We start from the raw sequence: 20,149 nt of genomic DNA on the forward strand, positions 1-20,149 counted from the left end.
CTACAGGGTGAATGCGTCGTGCTAAGGGATCGTAAACTGAATATAGCACCGGCTATCAAAAAACAAGTGAGTATATGACGTATATAATTGTTTATTTAAGATATTTTTATTATAAAAAATATTAGATATATTTATTATTATTTTTGTTATGGACTAGTAGACCCGGCAGACGTCCTGCACATCATTTGGTTTGCCTGAAAATTTGTAAAAAAATATAGATCTGGCAGTTTTTAAAGTAAGATCGGTTTGTAATTCACGTTGTGCCATCTTCGAGGGCGAAAAATGGAGTGAAGATAGCACAACGCCGAAACCGGTCCGCCTCCAAACCAAATTTGACAAGGGATGACGAAAAATCGTTCAAATAAACACCTAAATATTAACTTCGGCGAAGAGCTGCCCATGTATTGAATTACAAGAAAATCGGTAAACCGAAAATAGCAGAGACATTTTTAAGCAAATTTTATAAAATTGTTTCCTTCTTTTCTTTAATTTTAGAAATAATTTCAATGAGTTGTGTAACTGAAGCTATCCAAAACGATTTCAAAAATGTTTTCGAAAAAAATCGATAATTCGTGAAGTGTTAATCCTGCATTAATCCACTACCTTAGAAGTAATTGTGTAAAACTACAAGGCACGTAAGTCTGCCTGGCTATCTGACATAAAGAGAATACTCCTCCAGGATAAGCTTCTTCGTAGACATACGGCACGGATTTCTGCCTGAAAGACGTAGGGTAGCATCCCATTGGTATCGATTTCTTGAAGTTCGGCCATTAGATGCCAGCTCCCGCTTTTCCGTCATCAAATTTTGATCTATCCGTGAACCAGACCTCGTGAGTGAGGATCAGTGTATGGATTCCCTGTTCCCCAAAGAGGTCTCTTCACACTGGAGACTTCAAAATCTCGTAAGCTTCTGAGCGCAGTGGCCATTGCACCATGCAGCTGCAATACGGGATTTCTTGTGAAATTTCTTATTACTTTCAAATGCCCAGTTATGTTTCCGCCCTTTAGCGCAGAGATATTTTGAAGTATTATGCTTCAAACACCCACCGACGTGTATAACGTATGTATACGTAAAACGTTTGTATAACTTTAACCTTAGTGGTGTAACATCGATAATACTTCCTAAAGCCTTCGGGGAGTATTTTTTTTATCGCTACAACAACAAAAACAACCGCTCTCGAAGGCATCGCCTAGTGACCACAATTGACTAAGTTGTCTCGCCTAGCTGAAGACTGATTTTTCTTCTCTTTAGCATGGATAGCACGCAGCGAATAATCGTTGGGCTACTATCATTTCCAATCAAAGCTTGTTCGTTAGCTTGATGTATCGTTTTCTCGAAAGCTCCTGATATGTCTGTTAAAAGTGCAGAGGGCTATATTTTTGTACGTTAAAACCTTTTTAATGTTTTTCATGAAGCTATGAATAGTCGTATCCGTGGATTTTCCTGACTGAAAGGCAAACTGTGTCCTCCACAGAGGGATACGCAAAATTCTGAAAATTCCAAATAAAAACTTCAATATTTTCACAAAACTACTTCCCAAATTTTTCCGATAATGTTTTTGAGATGCATTTGCATTTAAAGCTTCCTAGAATTATCAAAAATAACGAAAAGAAGAAAATAATTGATAAAATTTGTGCTGTTGTTTTCAAGTTCGAAATTTCGATTTTTTTCAACAACGTTTTTGAAATTGCTTAATGAAAATAAATTAAACTTTATTAATTTTGGCTGCTGTATACAAATATAAATAAATTAATTATACCTATATTTTATTTATTAAAATTCCAAAAATATTTTAATATTTTTTTCGCATACTTTTTCAGTCGATCGTTGCAACGAACGGTGCTGTCTATTATACAACAACACCACCAGCTCCAATAAGTAATATGCCTATTGATCAATTTGCCGCTACGGTTTATCCACAAGGTAAATCGCAATTTATTATATTTTTTTCTATAAAATTAATTTAAAATAAAGATCAGTTATAATAAGCATAATTTCTTAACAAATAGTTACTGATTTTACAGCAGCTGGTGTGCCAACAATTTACCCACCTTCAATGCAATATCAACCATTTTATCAATATTATAGCGTGCCAATGGTCAGTGCGGCGGTAAGTGAAAATCAATTTTTTTCATAAATCGAGCTTAAACTTATTAAAATGTTTTTAATTACCTACTTTTCATGCAATACAAATTTTGTGTTGCTGCTTGACTTATAAATCAACGAACCGATAGAATGTACCCACCATTTGGCCACAGAATTATCAAGGTAATTGAAAGGACATAAGAGAAAATGCAACAATACAAAATTGCCAAAACACTAAAAATGAAGCTTGAATATACATACATACATATAAGTTATAGTTGAAAGTATTTTTTATTTTTCATGTATTTAGGTCGCATGATTTACTTAAAAAAAACTGACTTTTAGTGCATTTTGTTAAGATTTATGGAAAGATTTCATTTTTTACTTTAAAATTTACTGACTAGCTTTTGATTCGCATATGCCTTTTTTCAAGAAAAGTAAACACATACACACCTACATATATAAAGGATGACTGAGAAAATTGCACAAACAAAATCGCGATCGGAACTGAATATGAGATCGAATGATCTGCATTTCATCACATTTTTCGAAAGAGAAATCCGGTAAACGCCTGCATTGCTTTTACGAACTTCCAAACCAATTGCTATGAATGATTGAGCCATAATTAAAAAAGTAATATCTCTCTTTTTCTAAGTTAACCTACATGTCCGACTTGACATTCGAAGTTCGAAATTGAAAACGGGGGAAAAGTTTTTTAGTTAACGTACTAAAAAACAAAAAAAAGCAACCATGTTTTATGCGCGTTTTTTTTTCATTGCAATGATATAATTTTTAAATTCATATAACAGTTGTTGTTACACGGTAGAGTCAGATCCTCGAATAAATTTAAAAGCTGTTTATTTCTCCTTTTTTAGCCCAAGTCATCTTTTTAAAAGATAAAGAGAGGCTTAAATAAAAAAATAAAAATAAAAAAACAAGTAAAAAAACAAAATTAAGTCAGTTTTCAAAACATAGATATGAGCTTTCAAGGTTTTAAATTCTATTTTTTATATTGATATATTAAAAAAGCTAAAAAGTAAAAATGTTGGCATGATTCGCCTTTTTTTTGTCATTTGAATGGTATAGTTTTTTACTTTTTGGTAAATGCCAGTTATTTTTTTCGGTTTTTAAGCGTTAACATTTTTGTACGAATATTAATATTTCGATATTCGAAAGGCCATATCTTTGCTTTGGAGGCTAACTTCGAAAAAAGGCAAAAATGAATTTTGCATATGACGCAATTAAAAAAAAAAAATGGTTTAGTTCAATAACCAATAGCGTGCTGTACAACCATATATGTAATACTCCTATATTGCTAATAAAAAATACTCGCAATGTGTTTTGAATTCGAAATGAAAACAAGACAGCCTATAAAATTTTTGTGATTGTAGCAGCACAAGTGTGACAAGAAAAAATATTAATTTAGGTACATTCGATTATTGAATACAAAAACAAAAACCTTTAAACACACTGATGTTTGGGAATGTACCTAGCCTTTTGTAGCAATCTAGAGGTATTACATATAAATGTACAACGAAATTTGTCTCAACGTTCAATATAAGTTTCGAAGCTTTCCGTCAAGTTTTGAGAACTTTGTCTCACTGAAAATGATTTGTCGGAAAACTTCATTATAATTTGATTAGTGTTTATATCTATAATTTAATGTGTATGTATGCACAATATTTGGATGTGCTCAGATAAAATTGTCAAGTGATGAAACTGCGTTATTGACTTCAAACAAAACTTTCACGCTTTCTGGAATGCTTGTGTGTATTGGAAAAGCTGCTTAACGGTTATCCGAGTTATCCCAATCTTATCCGTATATGCGGATGTTAGCAATAAAAGTGCTACGAGTAAAAGTCAAATATTTTTGAGTTAAAAAGAGAAACTTAACGGTTATCTGTATTATCCATTTTCTATCCGTGCATACTAGGGGTGGGACTATCCGAATAAAAATTATCCGAATAATAAACTCTTTTATTCGCCAGGTATTCGTAATCCGAATAATATTTATTCGGATTTTTTATTCGTTTATCCGGATAGTACTATCCGGATAATTTTTATTCGGATAGTGCTATCCGGATAGTACTATCCGGATAGTGCGCACTATCCGGATACTTGGAACAGTAAAACAAAAGACATTGCGTTTATGTTACGCTCATCGCTTGTGCAGATGAGCATGCATATATATTTATACGTACATATATTTATGTGTGTATAGATGCATATATGCATATATTTTTGTTTGTTTGGGGTTGCTTTGTTAATATTCATTTATTTAGTTACATATATTTACGTAACCAAAGTTGTGCTTGAGGCTTAAGCTAGAAATAGTTATCGGGGTCGTTTACAACTGTACTGATCATAGAACTTTGTTTATTAGTAAACAGGTGTGGAAATGGTAATATGGTAGGGATTTTTGTTTCCCATATACATACATATATACATATGTATGTATGTAAGTTGTATGGAAAATGTTTGTTTTGATATCGTTTGGTTTGTATAAACATCTAATTGGTCACCATTAAAAAAATAAGTTTACATGTCATTGTCAACATTTTTTGCGAAGTCTGATGGATCAACAGTTATTTAAGGTCAATGTTAACTTAATGAAAACTTTTGAAAAAATTTCCTAAAATAAAGTTTGAAGCAATCAATTTTAAACGTAACAAAATTCTAGTGGAATTAGTGACTAGTTTCAAAAACGGCTGTCTGTCTGTTTTTGCCGCTCCTTAAAATTTTGATTGTCCTTGAACGCGTTAAACGCTGTAATATAAATACCCAAATGTGCATATAAGCATATTCTAACATATGTACATGTTGTATTCTTGCAGATTCCTTTGAAATTAGATTCATATACAAGTGCATGTGGGTATCTCTATGTGTATGTGTATGTATTCAAGAAAATGCGCAAAGGGTGATATGAAATAAGAATCCCACCTACTTTTACGGTTAGTGTGGGTATTATGTTTATTTTTTTTATTTAATTTTGTTGATGCTTGGACTAGCTGAGTATTTTTGCTTGCGAATGAAATTCTTTTCTTTTAAATCTTTTGGTTGTTGCAATACTTTTATGTGGGCATACTCGTGTATTCTACCTGCTACTGACTGAGCACAGTCCTACAACCATAAATACATACGTGTAGGTAATTCTAAAATAAATTTGCATATACATAGATGGAAATATTCAGGCAAACTTTTCCTTCGGTTTTTAGTTGTGGATTTTTAATCGATTATGTATATGTTCTTTGTCTTTCTTTAAATGCCGCGCTTGGAAATTTCGTTAACAATAAATATTAACCAGCATTGTCCTTTTATATCCTGCATCGCGTAACTTATTCATAAATAAAAAACGAAACAATGGAAAGTATAAAATGAGGATACCATCTTCTTTTTGTTGATGGTGTGGGTACCTATACTCCATATTGAACAGAAGACAAATCACTTATCACAAATAATCAGTAGTATTTTGAGGCTTATTTCGAGTTATAAGACATTCAAAAAGCAAAAAACCTTAACCTTTGCCCTTCAAAGTGAACAATTTTTTTTAATTTCATGATAAAATTTTATTTATTTATTTCTTTTATATACATACTTACAATAAAAACAATCTTTGCTTAATTATTCATTTCAGTGTCAGATAAAGTTGATTTTCTTATTTATATATATGTAGATGATGACTTAGTTCTAAAATTTGTGTAAATATTTAACTTTTTTTATTTTGGTGTAAAAATATTAAAGCTGATACAAGATATGGTTTAATTTTACTTCTTGAACGCTTAACAATATTACCAGCACTTGAGAAAACTCGCTCGGAACTTGCTGAAGTAGCTGGTATGGCAAGATATTTCTTTGCCAGCATAGAAAGTAAGCGATATTGCTTTTCATGATCCTTCCACCAAATTCTTGCCTCTAAATTGTGGTTTATCTGAGGCTCTGAAATATATCTGTCGTACTCATCCTGCATTTCGTTTATGTTGTCGCCACAAAGAAGTATATCCATCACTGTTGGTGCATCCTGAGCGACCGAAGTTGACGGCGTGTTTATGCCGGATTTATATAGTTCTTTTGCCGTTGCACATATCTTCGCTCTGAACTCCTCTGAACTTTCAAAAAGTAAATTCTTATATCGCGGATCTAAGAATGATGCGATGTGACATGGTTCGACGGATCGTGTTTCCAACATTGTATAAAGCCCAAACCGTTGAACCAAGTCATCCGAAATTTTGTTTTTGATATCCATTACAAAACTGGAATCATTGCAGTTCGGTCTGAGGTGTTTGTATACTGAACTATTTATAATTGGCTGAACTAAGGATATTGTTATAATAGCTTCAGAGCACAACACAGTTGTTGCTTTCTCTAAAGGCTGCAACAAATTACAGACGTCACTTAGCTTCAGCCATTCGCCCTCAAAAACTTCCATTTTTTGGGCCGTTCGACCATCAAAAAATTCTCTATCTGCGAGCACTGCTTCCAATGATGGTCTCAGGTTTATTAACCGCTCGACCATATAAAAACTGGAATTCCATCTTGTGGGGCAACTTTGTATTAGAGACAGTGCGGGTTTTCCAAGTTGCTCAAGGTGTTTCTCTAGTGCTGCAGTTCTTTTCGATGGATGGTTGAAGGCACTTACTAAATTTGATGCCTTTTTTAAGAGGTTGCTACAGTCTTCCATCTCCATGGCTTTTTTAATGCTTAACTGCAGCGTATGTGCTGCACAAGCCACGTTGCCTATTTCCTTGCTTTGCAAATTCCGAACCGCGTTTGTCACATTTTTTGCATTATCGTGCACTACAGCTGATATTCTTCCGGAAATTCCCCATTCCTCTATGGAGTCCAGAAGAAAGTTGTGCAAGTTTTCCGATGTGTGACTTGAACCCAATTCATCTGTTTTCAAATTCATTGAATGTAGGATCCAATCAGAATCAAAATAATGCGCTACAGACAAATATTTTTATAAAAAAAATGTATATATAACATAAATTTTTATTTTTCCAAGAGTTTTTCAATTACAATATAATAAATTTTATTTTAAGAAATTATTTTTTGGCATAACTCTTACAACGCTCGAAAAAATGCCACGTATGAAAAAAATTATTTACATAAGACTGGCCGCAAGCCAACCATAAATAGATATATTGTAGACAATAACCTGTTATTGTGACGTAGGAATCTAACGCCCTTGAAGTCCAACCATCTGTGGTTAGGGCTATATCTGCATTAACCTTGCCAATGACATCTTTAGCTTTGGCTAATTCGTCAAAGTACAGAGCTTCAATTCGTTTCCGAATAGTTTTCCGACAAGGAACTTTGTAGCTTGGCTCCAAAGTACTCATTAAGGACCTAAATCCTTCATTTTCAACAAACGACGTCGGCAGCATATCCAATGTCAACATTTTCGTTAACGCCTGTGTTATCAGTTCCTGCCGGTCTTGACTGATATTGCAGGAATTGCTGATTGATGTACTAACTCGTGACTGCCTTTTCCGGTTTGGTGGCAAAATTTCTCTAAAATCATCAGTAGCATTGCTGCTTGAAGTTGCTTGCTGATAATCAACTCCATAACTGAGTTTGTGCTTGAAGTTATAATGGTTCCACAAACAAGTAGTGGATCCCATGTGTTTTAGCACAGCATTACAATAATTGCAGGCGGCTTCACCAGTGTTTTCCACGATTGTAAAATGTTGCCAAACTTTGCTTCTGGGCATTGTAATTTTTTAAATGTCTTGATTTATGCTTGGATCAACAGAACGTTCTTGCTTGAGGTGTAAAACTCTTTTACTTTACGCATCTTTTTTTTAAGCGATCTGCTGTAACGTTCGTAGTTAGGTCAGTCAGTAGCAGTTAAAGTTTTCTATTCTATTCGATGAAATACGTACATACTTATGTACATATAAACAATGCGATGCAGGATATAAAAGGACAATGCTGGTTAATATTTATTGTTAACGAAATTTCCAAGCGCGACATTTAAAGAAAGACAAAGAACATATACATAATCGATTAAAAATCCACAACTAAAAACCGAAGGAAAAGTTTGCCTGAATATTTCCATCTATGTATATGCAAATTTATTTTAGAATTACCTACACGTATGTATTTATGGTTGTAGGACTGTGCTCAGTCAGTAGCAGTAGTTAGGTCAGTCAGTAGCAGGTCGAATACACGAGTATGCCCACATAAAAGTATTGCAACAACCAAAAGATTTAAAAGAAAAGAATTTCATTCGCAAGCAAAAATACTCAGCTAGTCCAAGCATCAACAAAATTAAATAAAAAAAATAAACATAATACCCACACTAACCGTAAAAGTAGGTGGGATTCTTATTTCATATCACCCTTTGCGAATTTTCTTGAATACATATACATACACATAGAGATACCCACATGCACTTGTATATGAATCTAATTTCAAAGGAATCTGCAAGAATACAACATGTACATATGTTAGAATATGCTTATATGCACATTTGGGTATTTATATTACAGCGTTTAACGCGTTCAAGGACAATCAAAATTTTAAGGAGCGGCAAAAACAGACAGACAGCCGTTTTTGAAACTAGTCACTAATTCCACTAGAATTTTGTTACGTTTAAAATTGATTGCTTCAAACTTTATTTTAGGAAATTTTTTCAAAAGTTTTCATTAAGTTAACATTGACCTTAAATAACTTTTGATCCATCAGACTTCGCAAAAAATGTTGACAATGACATGTAAACTTATTTTTTTAATGGTGACCAATTAGATGTTTATACAAACCAAACGAAATCAAAACAAACATTTTCCATACAACTTACATACATACATATGTATATATGTATGTATATGGGAAACAAAAATCCCTACCATATTACCATTTCCACACCTGTTTACTAATAAACAAAGTTCTATGATCAGTACAGTTGTAAACGACCCCGATAACTATTTCTAGCTTAAGCCTCAAGCACAACTTTGGTTACGTAAATATATGTAACTAAATAAATGAATATTAACAAAGCAACCCCAAACAAACAAAAATATATGCATATATGCATCTATACACACATAAATATATGTACGTATAAATATATATGCATGCTCATCTGCACAAGCGATGAGCGTAACATAAACGCAATGTCTTTTATTTTACTATTCCAAGTATCCGGATAGCACTATCCGAATAAAAATTATCCGGATAGTACTATCCGGATAAACGAATAAAAAATCCGAATAAATATTATCCGGATTATTTGAAACGAATAAATTTATTCGTTTATTCGAATAACGTTTATTCGGATATAATTCGAAAATAATCCCACCACTAGTGCATACGTATAGTTGTAATAAAAGTCGTATGAGTGCAAGTTAGCTCTAGATGGCATAATTGTTAAGTTAAAATAAGATGTTTAAGGGTTATTGGAGTTATCCATGTTTTATCCGTATAGGCGCATGCAAGTGCTAGTAGTAAAATTTATTGCTTTGGAATGTGCTTTTATTGTAAAACAAACGATTTGCGTATTTTCTCAGTCAACATATGAAATAAAAATATTTTTGAATTGCATTTGAGTGATCCAACAACCGCCTTCAACTATTATATCTACTTTTAGGTATTTATCCATGTTAATTTTGAGGGTACTAACGACAGCATCCATAAATCGCAACTATAATCACACGACAACAATAAAAACAACTAGAACAACAATAGCAACATTGATGCTAGTGCATATTTTGTGAATACAAAAATATTTGTAACTCGATGAGTATTTAATGTTTGTTACAACAACAACCAAAACACACAACTTTACAACAATAGCTTCCTTTACAAACAACTACAATTACAACAACAGTATCTACGGATTCGAATAAAGAAAGAATGAAATGAAATGAAACAAAAAAGCAAAAGCGACATAAAACAATAATTTATTTGCGCCAAAGTATAAAATTGTACGCGGTTTTTTTTTTATATAACTTGGTGCAAAACGTGGATATAAAATGTAAGAGCAGCGGTCAGAGTTCATATGAGCGTAGTAGAACAGTCGGATTCCGGGCGACGATTAGGTCTGGGACAATTGAATATCTGACTGCTCAGTCATGGAGGAACTGAAAAGGGGCCGCCGTTTTTTTATGTTTATTTATATAAGTAAAAACTATCGCGCACATACACACGAAAACATACATAACATAGCAGGACATAACATAAATATGTATGTAACACCACACACATACTCTTCTTATATATGTATGTGTATATTGAATTGAAAACGTACAGCTAAGATATTTAGAAACATATTTGAAAAACTAATAAATATTAAAAATTATCTAAACTAACAAAAAATTTAACAAAAAAATGGCAAACGAATGAAGAAAAGCTAAATTTTCAATCCCAGTGTATTATGTAGTCTTACGCAGCGTGTGCTACAAATCGTATATTTGTATAGTTAACACAAGATGTGTATTTGTAACAGCGCAATACTATGTGGCTTTCGAAAACAATGTACGCATATGTAGTTATTTTCGACTTCGAAAAAAATTTAAGAAAACAAAAAACTTATACCAAAACGATAACGTAGTTTGTTAGAAAAGCAGCAGAAAGCAGAGAAAGACAAATTGAAGTTGGACACGTTTTGTAGCTTGTACTTTTGAGATGTGTATGAAGGAAGGCATAATGATGTTGATGATGAATATAGCAATAGAAATTAGCGAAGATACAACAAAAAACATTAAATTATAAAAAAAGAAGAAATATACCCTTGTGAGTAAAAAAATAGCAATTATATTTGCAAATTTTATCAGTTAGTTCATTTTTCTAATATACTAATAAATTTGTGTAAAAAACTTCGAAATTTTCAATTTTCAGGAAATTTGGAAACTAAATCAATTACGAAAGGGTTTTTCGAAAAACTTGAAAATTTTCAATTTATTTGACGGTATTCTTATTTTTTGATAATTTTTTTCTGAAGGTGGCTTAAGATTTTCATCTATACAAAGTGTGAAAAACTTAGTTCTTTTGCAACGAGATTATCTTCCAACATTGTTCGAAAAAAATATCAAAAATTAATAAGAATTTAAGAGACCTGAAACTTCTACTTTGTTAGAAAAAAGTGAATGAGACTGTAAAACTCGAAAAGTTTCGTAAAACTCGAAAAAAAAAATCAGAAAACTCAATACATATGTATGTAGCTTTTGCTAGCTTTTTGCATGCGGCGTGTGAGAGTCTTCATAAAAGTTCCCTAATGTTTTTATTTTATTTTACTGGCTCAAGGTCAGGATTAAAAGAAAAAAACAAATTTTTTTGTTTTGAAAATGGATTTCTCAATATATTCGATTGTCTTCAGGGGCTGTTGATCGATTTCTTTGTTTTGTTGTTATATGTGCTTTTCACATATTGGGAAAACCACTTTTGAAAAAAAAAGAGATATATGCATTTGTTTGAGTCCTATAACATTGAATCGATAGAATAAAACCGAATAAAAACATTAGGGAACTTTTATGAAGACTCTCACATGCCTCCTGGGATTTCGTTTTTTTTTATCGGAAATGGTTTCTAAAGGGGTTTATATAGTAAGGCGCTAAACAATTCAATATTTTTTGCTTTTCAAATCAGATGTGAAGAAACGAAAAAAAAAATATTTGGAAATCATTTTTGCTATTTTTTTACGCACAGGTGTATTTTATTTATTGATTTCAATTATATAACTAAATATAATAAATATTATACACAACTCTAAATACATATATATGTATATTGATATTGATAATGACAAAAATATATATATTATTACTATTATATACTTATATAAAAATATATATCTATATAGTATATATACATATATATTTAGACAAATTATTACAATGAATTTAAAACTAAGATAAGACGAATTAAAAACACCGGCTGGACCTGTGCTCCGGCAAAACCAAAAGCTAAACATAAAAAAAAAATAACTAAAATCAATAAGAAAAAAAAAATAATTAAAAAAAAAAAATAAATAAATATTGGTATATACTACTAAAAACATTTATTGTAATAAGAGAGAAAACACAGATCTACAAGCAGCAAAACGAACAAAAATATATATTATAAAAAAGCAGTGTTCGAAACTGTGAAAAAAAAAACAAATGAAAACTTAGAAAATCATAAAATAGTATTTAAAAAAATTAAAAAAAAACTACAAAAAAACCACTATAAATGAACAAATAAATAAAGTAACTAAGTTAAAAATATATAAAAATGTATTAGCTCTTCTGAAAATCATAAATTGACTTGGAAAAAAAGTAAATCGTATTTATACATACGTATACACATACATACATAGTTATAAGGATGTAAAAAAAAAAAAAATTGAAAACTGAGTAGCACTATAAATATGTACACATGCCCACGAAAATATTAAACAAAATTTATAAAAATAATACGTGTGTATGTTTAATAATAAATATTTTAGATAAATACATACATACAAAATAAAATAAAAACGCGCATAAATATTAGATAAACAATTAAATAAAATACTAATAAATAACAGACAACGCATATTAAAAATACTGATAACCCATCAAGGTAGACTGTACACAAAAAAAATACTTGCAAATTAAAAATTATAAAAAGAAAAAGAGAAAAAAAAAATATTAAAAATATTAAAAATTAATAATAAGCGTGGCTAGAAACACGACAAAAAAATAAGCAATATAAGCATCTATACATATATATATATTCAATTTGAAGTCATAAAATAAATTAAAATGCAATGAATTCATCCGATTTTATCGTTAAGTATTGTATTTAATATAAGAACTAAATTAAAAAAAAAAACACTAAACTGCATAAAAACCAAATCAAAGTTAATCAAATACCACACACACTGTGAAGTAAACTGCATCTGTATACATTGTATATGAATAGTTCAATCTATTTATATTCTACATACCTACACAAATACTTAAATAAATATACGATAATAACTTATTATACAATGCAATACTATGACTTATAATTTATTATATATAGGAGTGAAATAAAATTTTCATATACATAAAGGGAATTTATGTGTAAATAAAAAGGAAAAGACAATATAAGCAAACACGAAAAATTCAATGCTCATAATGAACGAAAAAATGAGCACTAAAGAAAGAGAGAGCACTAAACCTTCATAAGGTCTTTGTAGTTGAATTTAAGTTGAGATATAAGAAAGAAAGTAATCTTTCGGGTTTTCGAAGTTAGCCTTCAAAACCTAACAACAACAGAAACCACCTTAATATTGTACGATAAAACTCTATCCTTCATAAATTCGTTGTGGTTTAATGTCCCACACCTCTGAAAAACTTGTTTTTTTTTTTTGGAAAACTACATAAGTGGTGTTTATTGGGGGAACATACCGATTTTTTTTATGTATGAGGTATAAGGGAAAAAAATAATTTTTCGGTTTTACAAAGTTAGCCTTTCGGTTTTTCGGAGAAAGCCTTCAAAACCCACACTTTTTTAGAATTTTAGATATAATTATACATCTGTATATATATGTAAGTAATTTTTGGGGGTTTTGAAGCCTTCCTCTAAAAGATCGGTATGGACATTCGAATCTCTAAATCGAAACCAACGTAAAAAATTTTGTTTGTTTGTAAAAAAGGAGTTTTTTCTTTTCGAAGTTTGCCTAAAACACAGGTACGGGCATTCGATATATATATGTTTTCTATTATTGCAAAAGTAATGTCTCTACGCTTTTCCAAATTAGCCTCCAGAATATAGGTATAGACTGATGAATTTCGAAATTGGAACCTTCGTTATATATGTATACTAGAAGACCCGGCAGACGTTGTTCTGCCCTAAATTTGGCCAATCTGCATACATTTTAATAACCTTTTCCGTCTGACTCTGCCCTCCCCCCTCTTCACTTTTTCCTAATCCTTTTGTTCACTCCTACCTCCGTCTTTTTCGCTTCATCTATCTCCATCTTCGTCTCATTCTATCCCTCAATCTCCTTCTCTCTTTTCTCGCCTCTCAATTTCTTATCATTCTTCTGCATCCCTTATTGCCTGTCCCAGAGGGTGGTATGTATTTTATTCTAGTCCCAGTCCCAGTCCCACTCCAAGTCTCAGTCCCAGTCCTAATCCCAGTCCCAGTCCGTCTCTGGATAATATATTACTCTGTACTAAAGCACTCATCAACAACTTTCATTTGATATCCATATTGTATAAACACTGTCCAGGCATTCACTGGCCCACGTTTTGGCCTATATCTCGAGACCCTAATCACCCAGGGGTATGAAAATTGCCCTCTACTAAAGCACTCATCAACAGCTTTCATTTGCTATCCATATTCTATAAACACATTCTAGGGGTACTCGGGTCCACGTTTCGGCCTATATCTCGAGACCCTGTACGTCGATCGCAACCAAACCTATGTAGTAACTACCGCGCGAGGTTTACGCAACTTGTGTGAAAGTTTGAACAAAATCGACCGACGCATCTCTTCAACCATCGGCGACCAACTAACACACATTTTAGCCTTTCTTTTTATATATATAAATTGTTATTTTTCACACTTCACTATAATATTAAAACGAAATGCAGATTTTCGTTGCTTTTGAAATTCGGCTTAAAAATTGCACATGGAACAACTAAAGACTCTCCTGAATTAAAAAAAATGTCAAAGTACCTCTAAATCGCGGGCCCACTCAGAAACCCCGGGCCCGGGGCTATATGATGGACATGGTGATGTGCTATACTTGATATCATTCGCTATAATATTTTTTATTGATAAGAACGTTGTTTAATTAAACACCAACCAATTACACGGAAGTATATCCGCTCCACCTGAAAATGTGAGTGCCGGTGCGTATACGTAACATTTTATTATTACGTATAAACAAATAAAAAAATGTGCAATAAAATAATATTGCGACTATAAACTGAGATATAACCTATCCTATATTTCAAGTTAGATCGAACTACACACGGGGTGCAAAACAAATTCAAAATCGGTTCAGTAGTTTAGGAGTCCATCGGGAACAAACATAGTGACACGTGATTTTTATATATTAAGATATATTTGTTGTACAAAAGTATTTTCTCCGCTTTTGAAGTTAGCCTCAAAGTTCGAAATTGGAACCTTTTTTTATTCGTTAATAATTGAAAATATTTATTTCTTTGTTTTTCAAAGCTAGCCTGCAACCAGGTGTGGCGTTCGAAGCTCGAAATTAAAACCTTTGAAGTTTAGTTTATTTATTGGCTAAAGAGTGCAAAAACATTTACGTGACTTTTAGTTTCTTTCGAACACCGAAACTTGTAAAAAAATTATAGGTTTAAAATGCGAAAAAAGTAAACTTTGTTGTAATACTTTAATAAAAATTAATAAAATGTACAATTTCGAACTTTGAAAGTTCATACCTATGTTATATGGTATCTTAAAGTCTAAAAAGAAACGACTCAAGTGTTACCATAAAAAGATCAAGTAATGCTGAGAAATGAGTAATGGATAACTCCAAGATCGTCATTGGTACTCAGAAGGTGCTTGAAAATCTCCATAATAAATTTGTTTCTATTACTGATATATCTTTTTTTTGGAATATTTGGATCAAAGATAAAAATTTTTAACAATTTTTTTTTTTAATGTTTTCAGGTACTCACGCAATTATTGTTCTACCATTAAGACCTTATGAAAGTTGATTGTTTAAAAACGATCTTATAAAACAAACATTTATAAAAAAAAGTCATACACATCTTAAATAAAAAATAATTGACACATAAGTACATACATTTTTGACATATGAACTAAATAATTTTTTTGAAGCATTTTTTTCAACTGAGTGTTAAGTTTTGAAATAATTTTGTCACAGCTGAGCATGCTTAGGATACCGCTGTTAAAAAAGTATACTAATCTAGTGTAAATTTATATAAAGCTATATTCAGGGCTTTTGTATAAGTTTCCATGTTAGTTCTAATTTGAATTATAGGAATTGAAAAGCAGAGAATATAAACTTACTAAAAATATACAAATCACTAAGTGGTTATGTACATTTTTCTGTTTTATTGTTGATTTCTTCCTTGCATGCAGTGTATGCATAATATTTACATACATATTATATATAATATACCATAAACAATAAATAAAAAAAAGTACACCAAACTAACTAAAAAGACTCAAATTAAAGGGGTGTTTATGTCACAGCTATGAGAAAAGGTGCTAAATCACAATTTACTAATTGTTAAGCATAGATTATTATTAGTTTTTACTTATTTTGTTGTAAACTTGGGAATTCAAAATTCCATGTTGGAAATAATAAACACTAATTCATGCTCTTAAAGTCGCTCAAAGGTCTTGCACACTCAAAAATCTATAAATTACTTTAGTCTTGGCAGAATTTGCCAAATTAAACGCACATAACCGCAAACAAACACTTTTTATGTGACTGTATAAGTGACTTGCAAATTTATAAGTATGTAAACCTATTTTGAAAATGGTTTCGAAAAAATCGAAAATTCTGAAAATTTCTAACTACATTAATTCTCCAAATTTTTATCTAAGCTATTAAAAACCTTATTATTTCCATGGTTTTGTGTTGTCTAATTCATTTCGACCCTAACGGTCTAACAACTTTTTTGACAATTTTTTTACCGAGGGGTGCTTTAGATTTTCTTCAATACAATTGAAATTACAATTGGAGTAAAACACTGCGCACTAAAATTTTCCCGAAATTCTAAATAAATGCTTCGAAATTGTTATGAAAATATCTAAAATTTTATGTAATTTTTGAACTTTTCGAGAACATGTTCGAAAACGGGTTTCATACTGTAAAGGCTTCTTGAACTTCTAAACAATTTTTCGGAAATTCTCATTAAAAGATTCATTTTATGAATCTTGGAACTTTTTCTAAAATTTCAGAATTTCTTTATATATGTAGATTTCGGTATTAAAGATTTTTTAACCAACTAAAATAAAATTTCGAAGTCATTTCTGCTGAAATTTATTTGACTTTCAGGTTCAGCACACTTATGTGAGAATCGAAAGATTTCTTCTAACTTGAGCGGAACGAGTTGCTTGAAAACGGCTTGATGTTTGTTTCATGCTTTCCAATACTCTACCGAGTGGTTTTTTTGCAACGCGATTACGAAAAAATATCGCTATCGTTACAACTTTTCTCCCTTCATAGCTTATAAAAGAGCTTATACAAAACACAACATCAGATGGACTTATAAAAAAGTTTTGATTATACCAGTTTATTTTTAATTTATTCCAGTTTTAAAGTATAAACATACGAATATATATATATCTAGTGGCTAAGTACAGTGAGTCATAGACGTACTTATTTTTTAAAACTTAAATATGAATTAGTTTTTTTTATTCAATCAGCCTTCATAACTAATGTAAACATGCTTTCATAAAAATATGTAATATGATTTTATCATTAAATATCAGAACTGTGGTCTAGTCTTAATCGTATAAGACTTGGTTTCGAATACTTACTAAAAATAGGCTACTAGTAAATGAACTATTATTATTTTATCTGAAAGTGAGAGATATTTTAGTTAGAACAATTTTGGTTTGTTGACACACCGGTTTCGGTGTTGTGCCATCTTCAGTGCTCGATTTCAATCTCGAAAGGAAATTCTAACTCTTACCCTGTCGGAAAAATCAACAACACATATTATCTTTAAGTCGCCACTAAGGATATCACTTTGCTTAATGCCAGTTAAATTATACATTTTTATTAGGCTGCCTGTGCGATTATTTGAGTAAGGTGAATTTAGTTCCCCATTTAATCAATTAATTTAAAAAAATGTTTTTATAAACAGCGAACATTAGTTGAGTAGTTTCAAAATTGCTGACTCTTGGTAAAGCTCAAACGATTGAAGGCGACTAATAACTTTATTTAAATATTTGATTTACTAAAAAGGCTACCCTTTCACTCAATTTCGCTTTTGATGAATAAAAAATTTAGGAAATCTTTTACTTGATAATTTGATGTCATAAATCAATATTTTTTATATCAATTAATCTCCCAGGGAATAATCGATTAGTTGGTTAATTGAATATGCGAAAAATTTTCTGTAAACAATTAAACGCATTAGACCCTTGATTAATCAACAGATTGGTTAATCGATTACTCGATTAATTGAACATATGATTAATCAATATTTTTTGTAATCAATTAATCTCTCAGTAAGTTGTTTAATTAACTAATTTAACGTGTAAATAAACACAATTTTCTATAAACAGTTAATCCCATTAAAACCTTGATGAATAAAAAATAGAAATTTTGTTAATCGATTACTTGATTAATTGAACATGTGAAAATCAATGTTTTTTTTTTGTAATCACCCTATCTCCCAGTGAATAATCGTTTAGTTGATTTTAATGATTGAACAAGTGAATAATCATAATTTTTTAAAACCTAAAACTGTGTTTCACTTTACTGATTACGCTGCAGTGCTGGTACGAACACACATTTACATATTTTAATTGTATGGTTTAATTTGTTTTAAAAAACGCACATATTTCTTAATAATTATTAAGTAACTTATTTATTAAAAATTTAAGTAAATATTTAAATTGAAATTTTTGTTTACATATAGATTTTTTTTTCATTATTCCCTTAAAGTTTCGAGCCGTAAATACGAATTTGGTGTAACCAACAAAATGTAAGATTTTAATGTTCTTACTTTAAATCAAAATGACAACAAAAATGTAGTAACTTCAAAAGTACGTTGTTAGAATGCCCATCTAAACACAAATTTGGAGCACTAAATTTGAGTAAAATTCAAATAAAGCGACTATTTTTCTGTTGGTTACACTAAAATTGCAGTTAGGCTTAAACTTATTTATTCATTTATTTATTTTTTTTTTTTCTTTAATAAGTGTTAGTTTAATTAATTATAATTTTTTTATTACTTTACATTGGGGTGTGATAGGCATTATCATTTGCCATTTGTGCAATATACCACATACTACATATTACATACTTAAAAATACATACACATTTACACACCCACATACATTTATACATACAATTGTGCATTATTGTTATAGTGACACCTTTTGTCGTCGCAATCGTTAAAGCTATCGACGAATCGTCAGTTTTTTAAACACATAAAAACGTTATCAATAAAAAACCATTTACTATTGGTAAATATTTCAAAGTGCAATTTTGATAAAATGAGATCAACACGCGGCTAATTATTATATCAAAAAAAATCTTAATGATTAATAAATCAAGAGGTTTCAAAATACCTGTGGCGTACCTTAAACATATTTATGAAATGCGTTTGAAAAAATAAAATTAAAAATTTATAAAAGAGAAAAAAAAAAAACAAATATCAATCAACCAAAATCATGCTTCATAGAGAGATCAGCGTTCATATTGAAATAAACGGACCTGCGTGTAAAACACTCCAATGTTATATTGCAATTCGTACCAACAATTGTTATAATGTATGTACATTAGAATGTATTAAGAAAAAGATGTTTTTTATGTGAAACAAGTTCAAGTGTGAGTAAAAAATAGTAGCAAAATTTTATTCAATAAAATGTACATTATGAAAACTATGTAAACCGACTTCGAAATAAATTTTAATTTGAATTAACTAAAAAAAATTCTGAATTTCATAATAAAACTATTTAACCGAATTTTGAAAAAGTTTTTAAAAATTCTAGAAACTTTTAAAAATCTTAAGGAAAATTTTCAAATCCTTGTACTTTTTTCGTTAGTTTTAAAAACAATTGTCAATTCGGAAACGTTTTCGAAAAAAATTCGAAAACATTTGAAGTACGTATATAGAAATTTCCACGAGAAATCCCAAAAATTGAAGTTTTTGAGTATGCAGTTTTGTTGTACCATTCCATCAATTTGATTCAAGTTTTGGTTTCGTTAAATTAATGAAAAATAATACAGTTCATTATTTAAACCAGGCATGCTTAACGAACGAAACAATATCATTTCGTTACGATAATCAACGCTAATAAACGAAACGAAGTCACTTCATTTCGTTTTTTAACGTTAATTAACGTTAAGATCGTCAAATTAACGTTAATTTGACGTTCTTAACGTTAATAAACGAAACGAAATGACTTCGTTTCGTTTATTAACGTTGA

At 30.6% G+C, this 20,149-nt stretch overlaps 1 protein-coding gene across 15 annotated transcripts in view; it reads left to right on the forward strand.

The window, feature by feature from the left end:
• Window positions 1-20,149, forward strand: part of bol (boule homolog, RNA binding protein) — a 102,330-nt gene that overhangs the window by 73,247 nt on the left and 8,934 nt on the right. For 8 of the 15 annotated variants that reach the window (XM_067791315.1, XM_067791316.1, XM_067791310.1 and 5 more), the window contains 4 exons: window positions 7-66; window positions 1,822-1,924; window positions 2,011-2,111; window positions 9,675-19,518. In XM_067791315.1, coding sequence (XP_067647416.1) covers window positions 7-66; window positions 1,822-1,924; window positions 2,011-2,111; window positions 9,675-9,734 — 324 coding nt within the window. In that variant the 3' untranslated portion in view covers window positions 9,735-19,518. Of the gene's footprint in view, window positions 1-6; window positions 67-1,821; window positions 1,925-2,010; window positions 2,112-2,235; window positions 2,270-9,674; window positions 19,519-20,149 lie in introns of those variants that run through there. The other 7 variants (XM_067791318.1, XM_067791322.1, XM_067791323.1 and 4 more) reach the window with 7 other exon arrangements.

Source organism: Eurosta solidaginis, chromosome 5 (genome assembly GCF_040869045.1).
Source record: "Eurosta solidaginis isolate ZX-2024a chromosome 5, ASM4086904v1, whole genome shotgun sequence".
Classification (NCBI taxonomy): domain Eukaryota; kingdom Metazoa; phylum Arthropoda; class Insecta; order Diptera; family Tephritidae; genus Eurosta; species Eurosta solidaginis.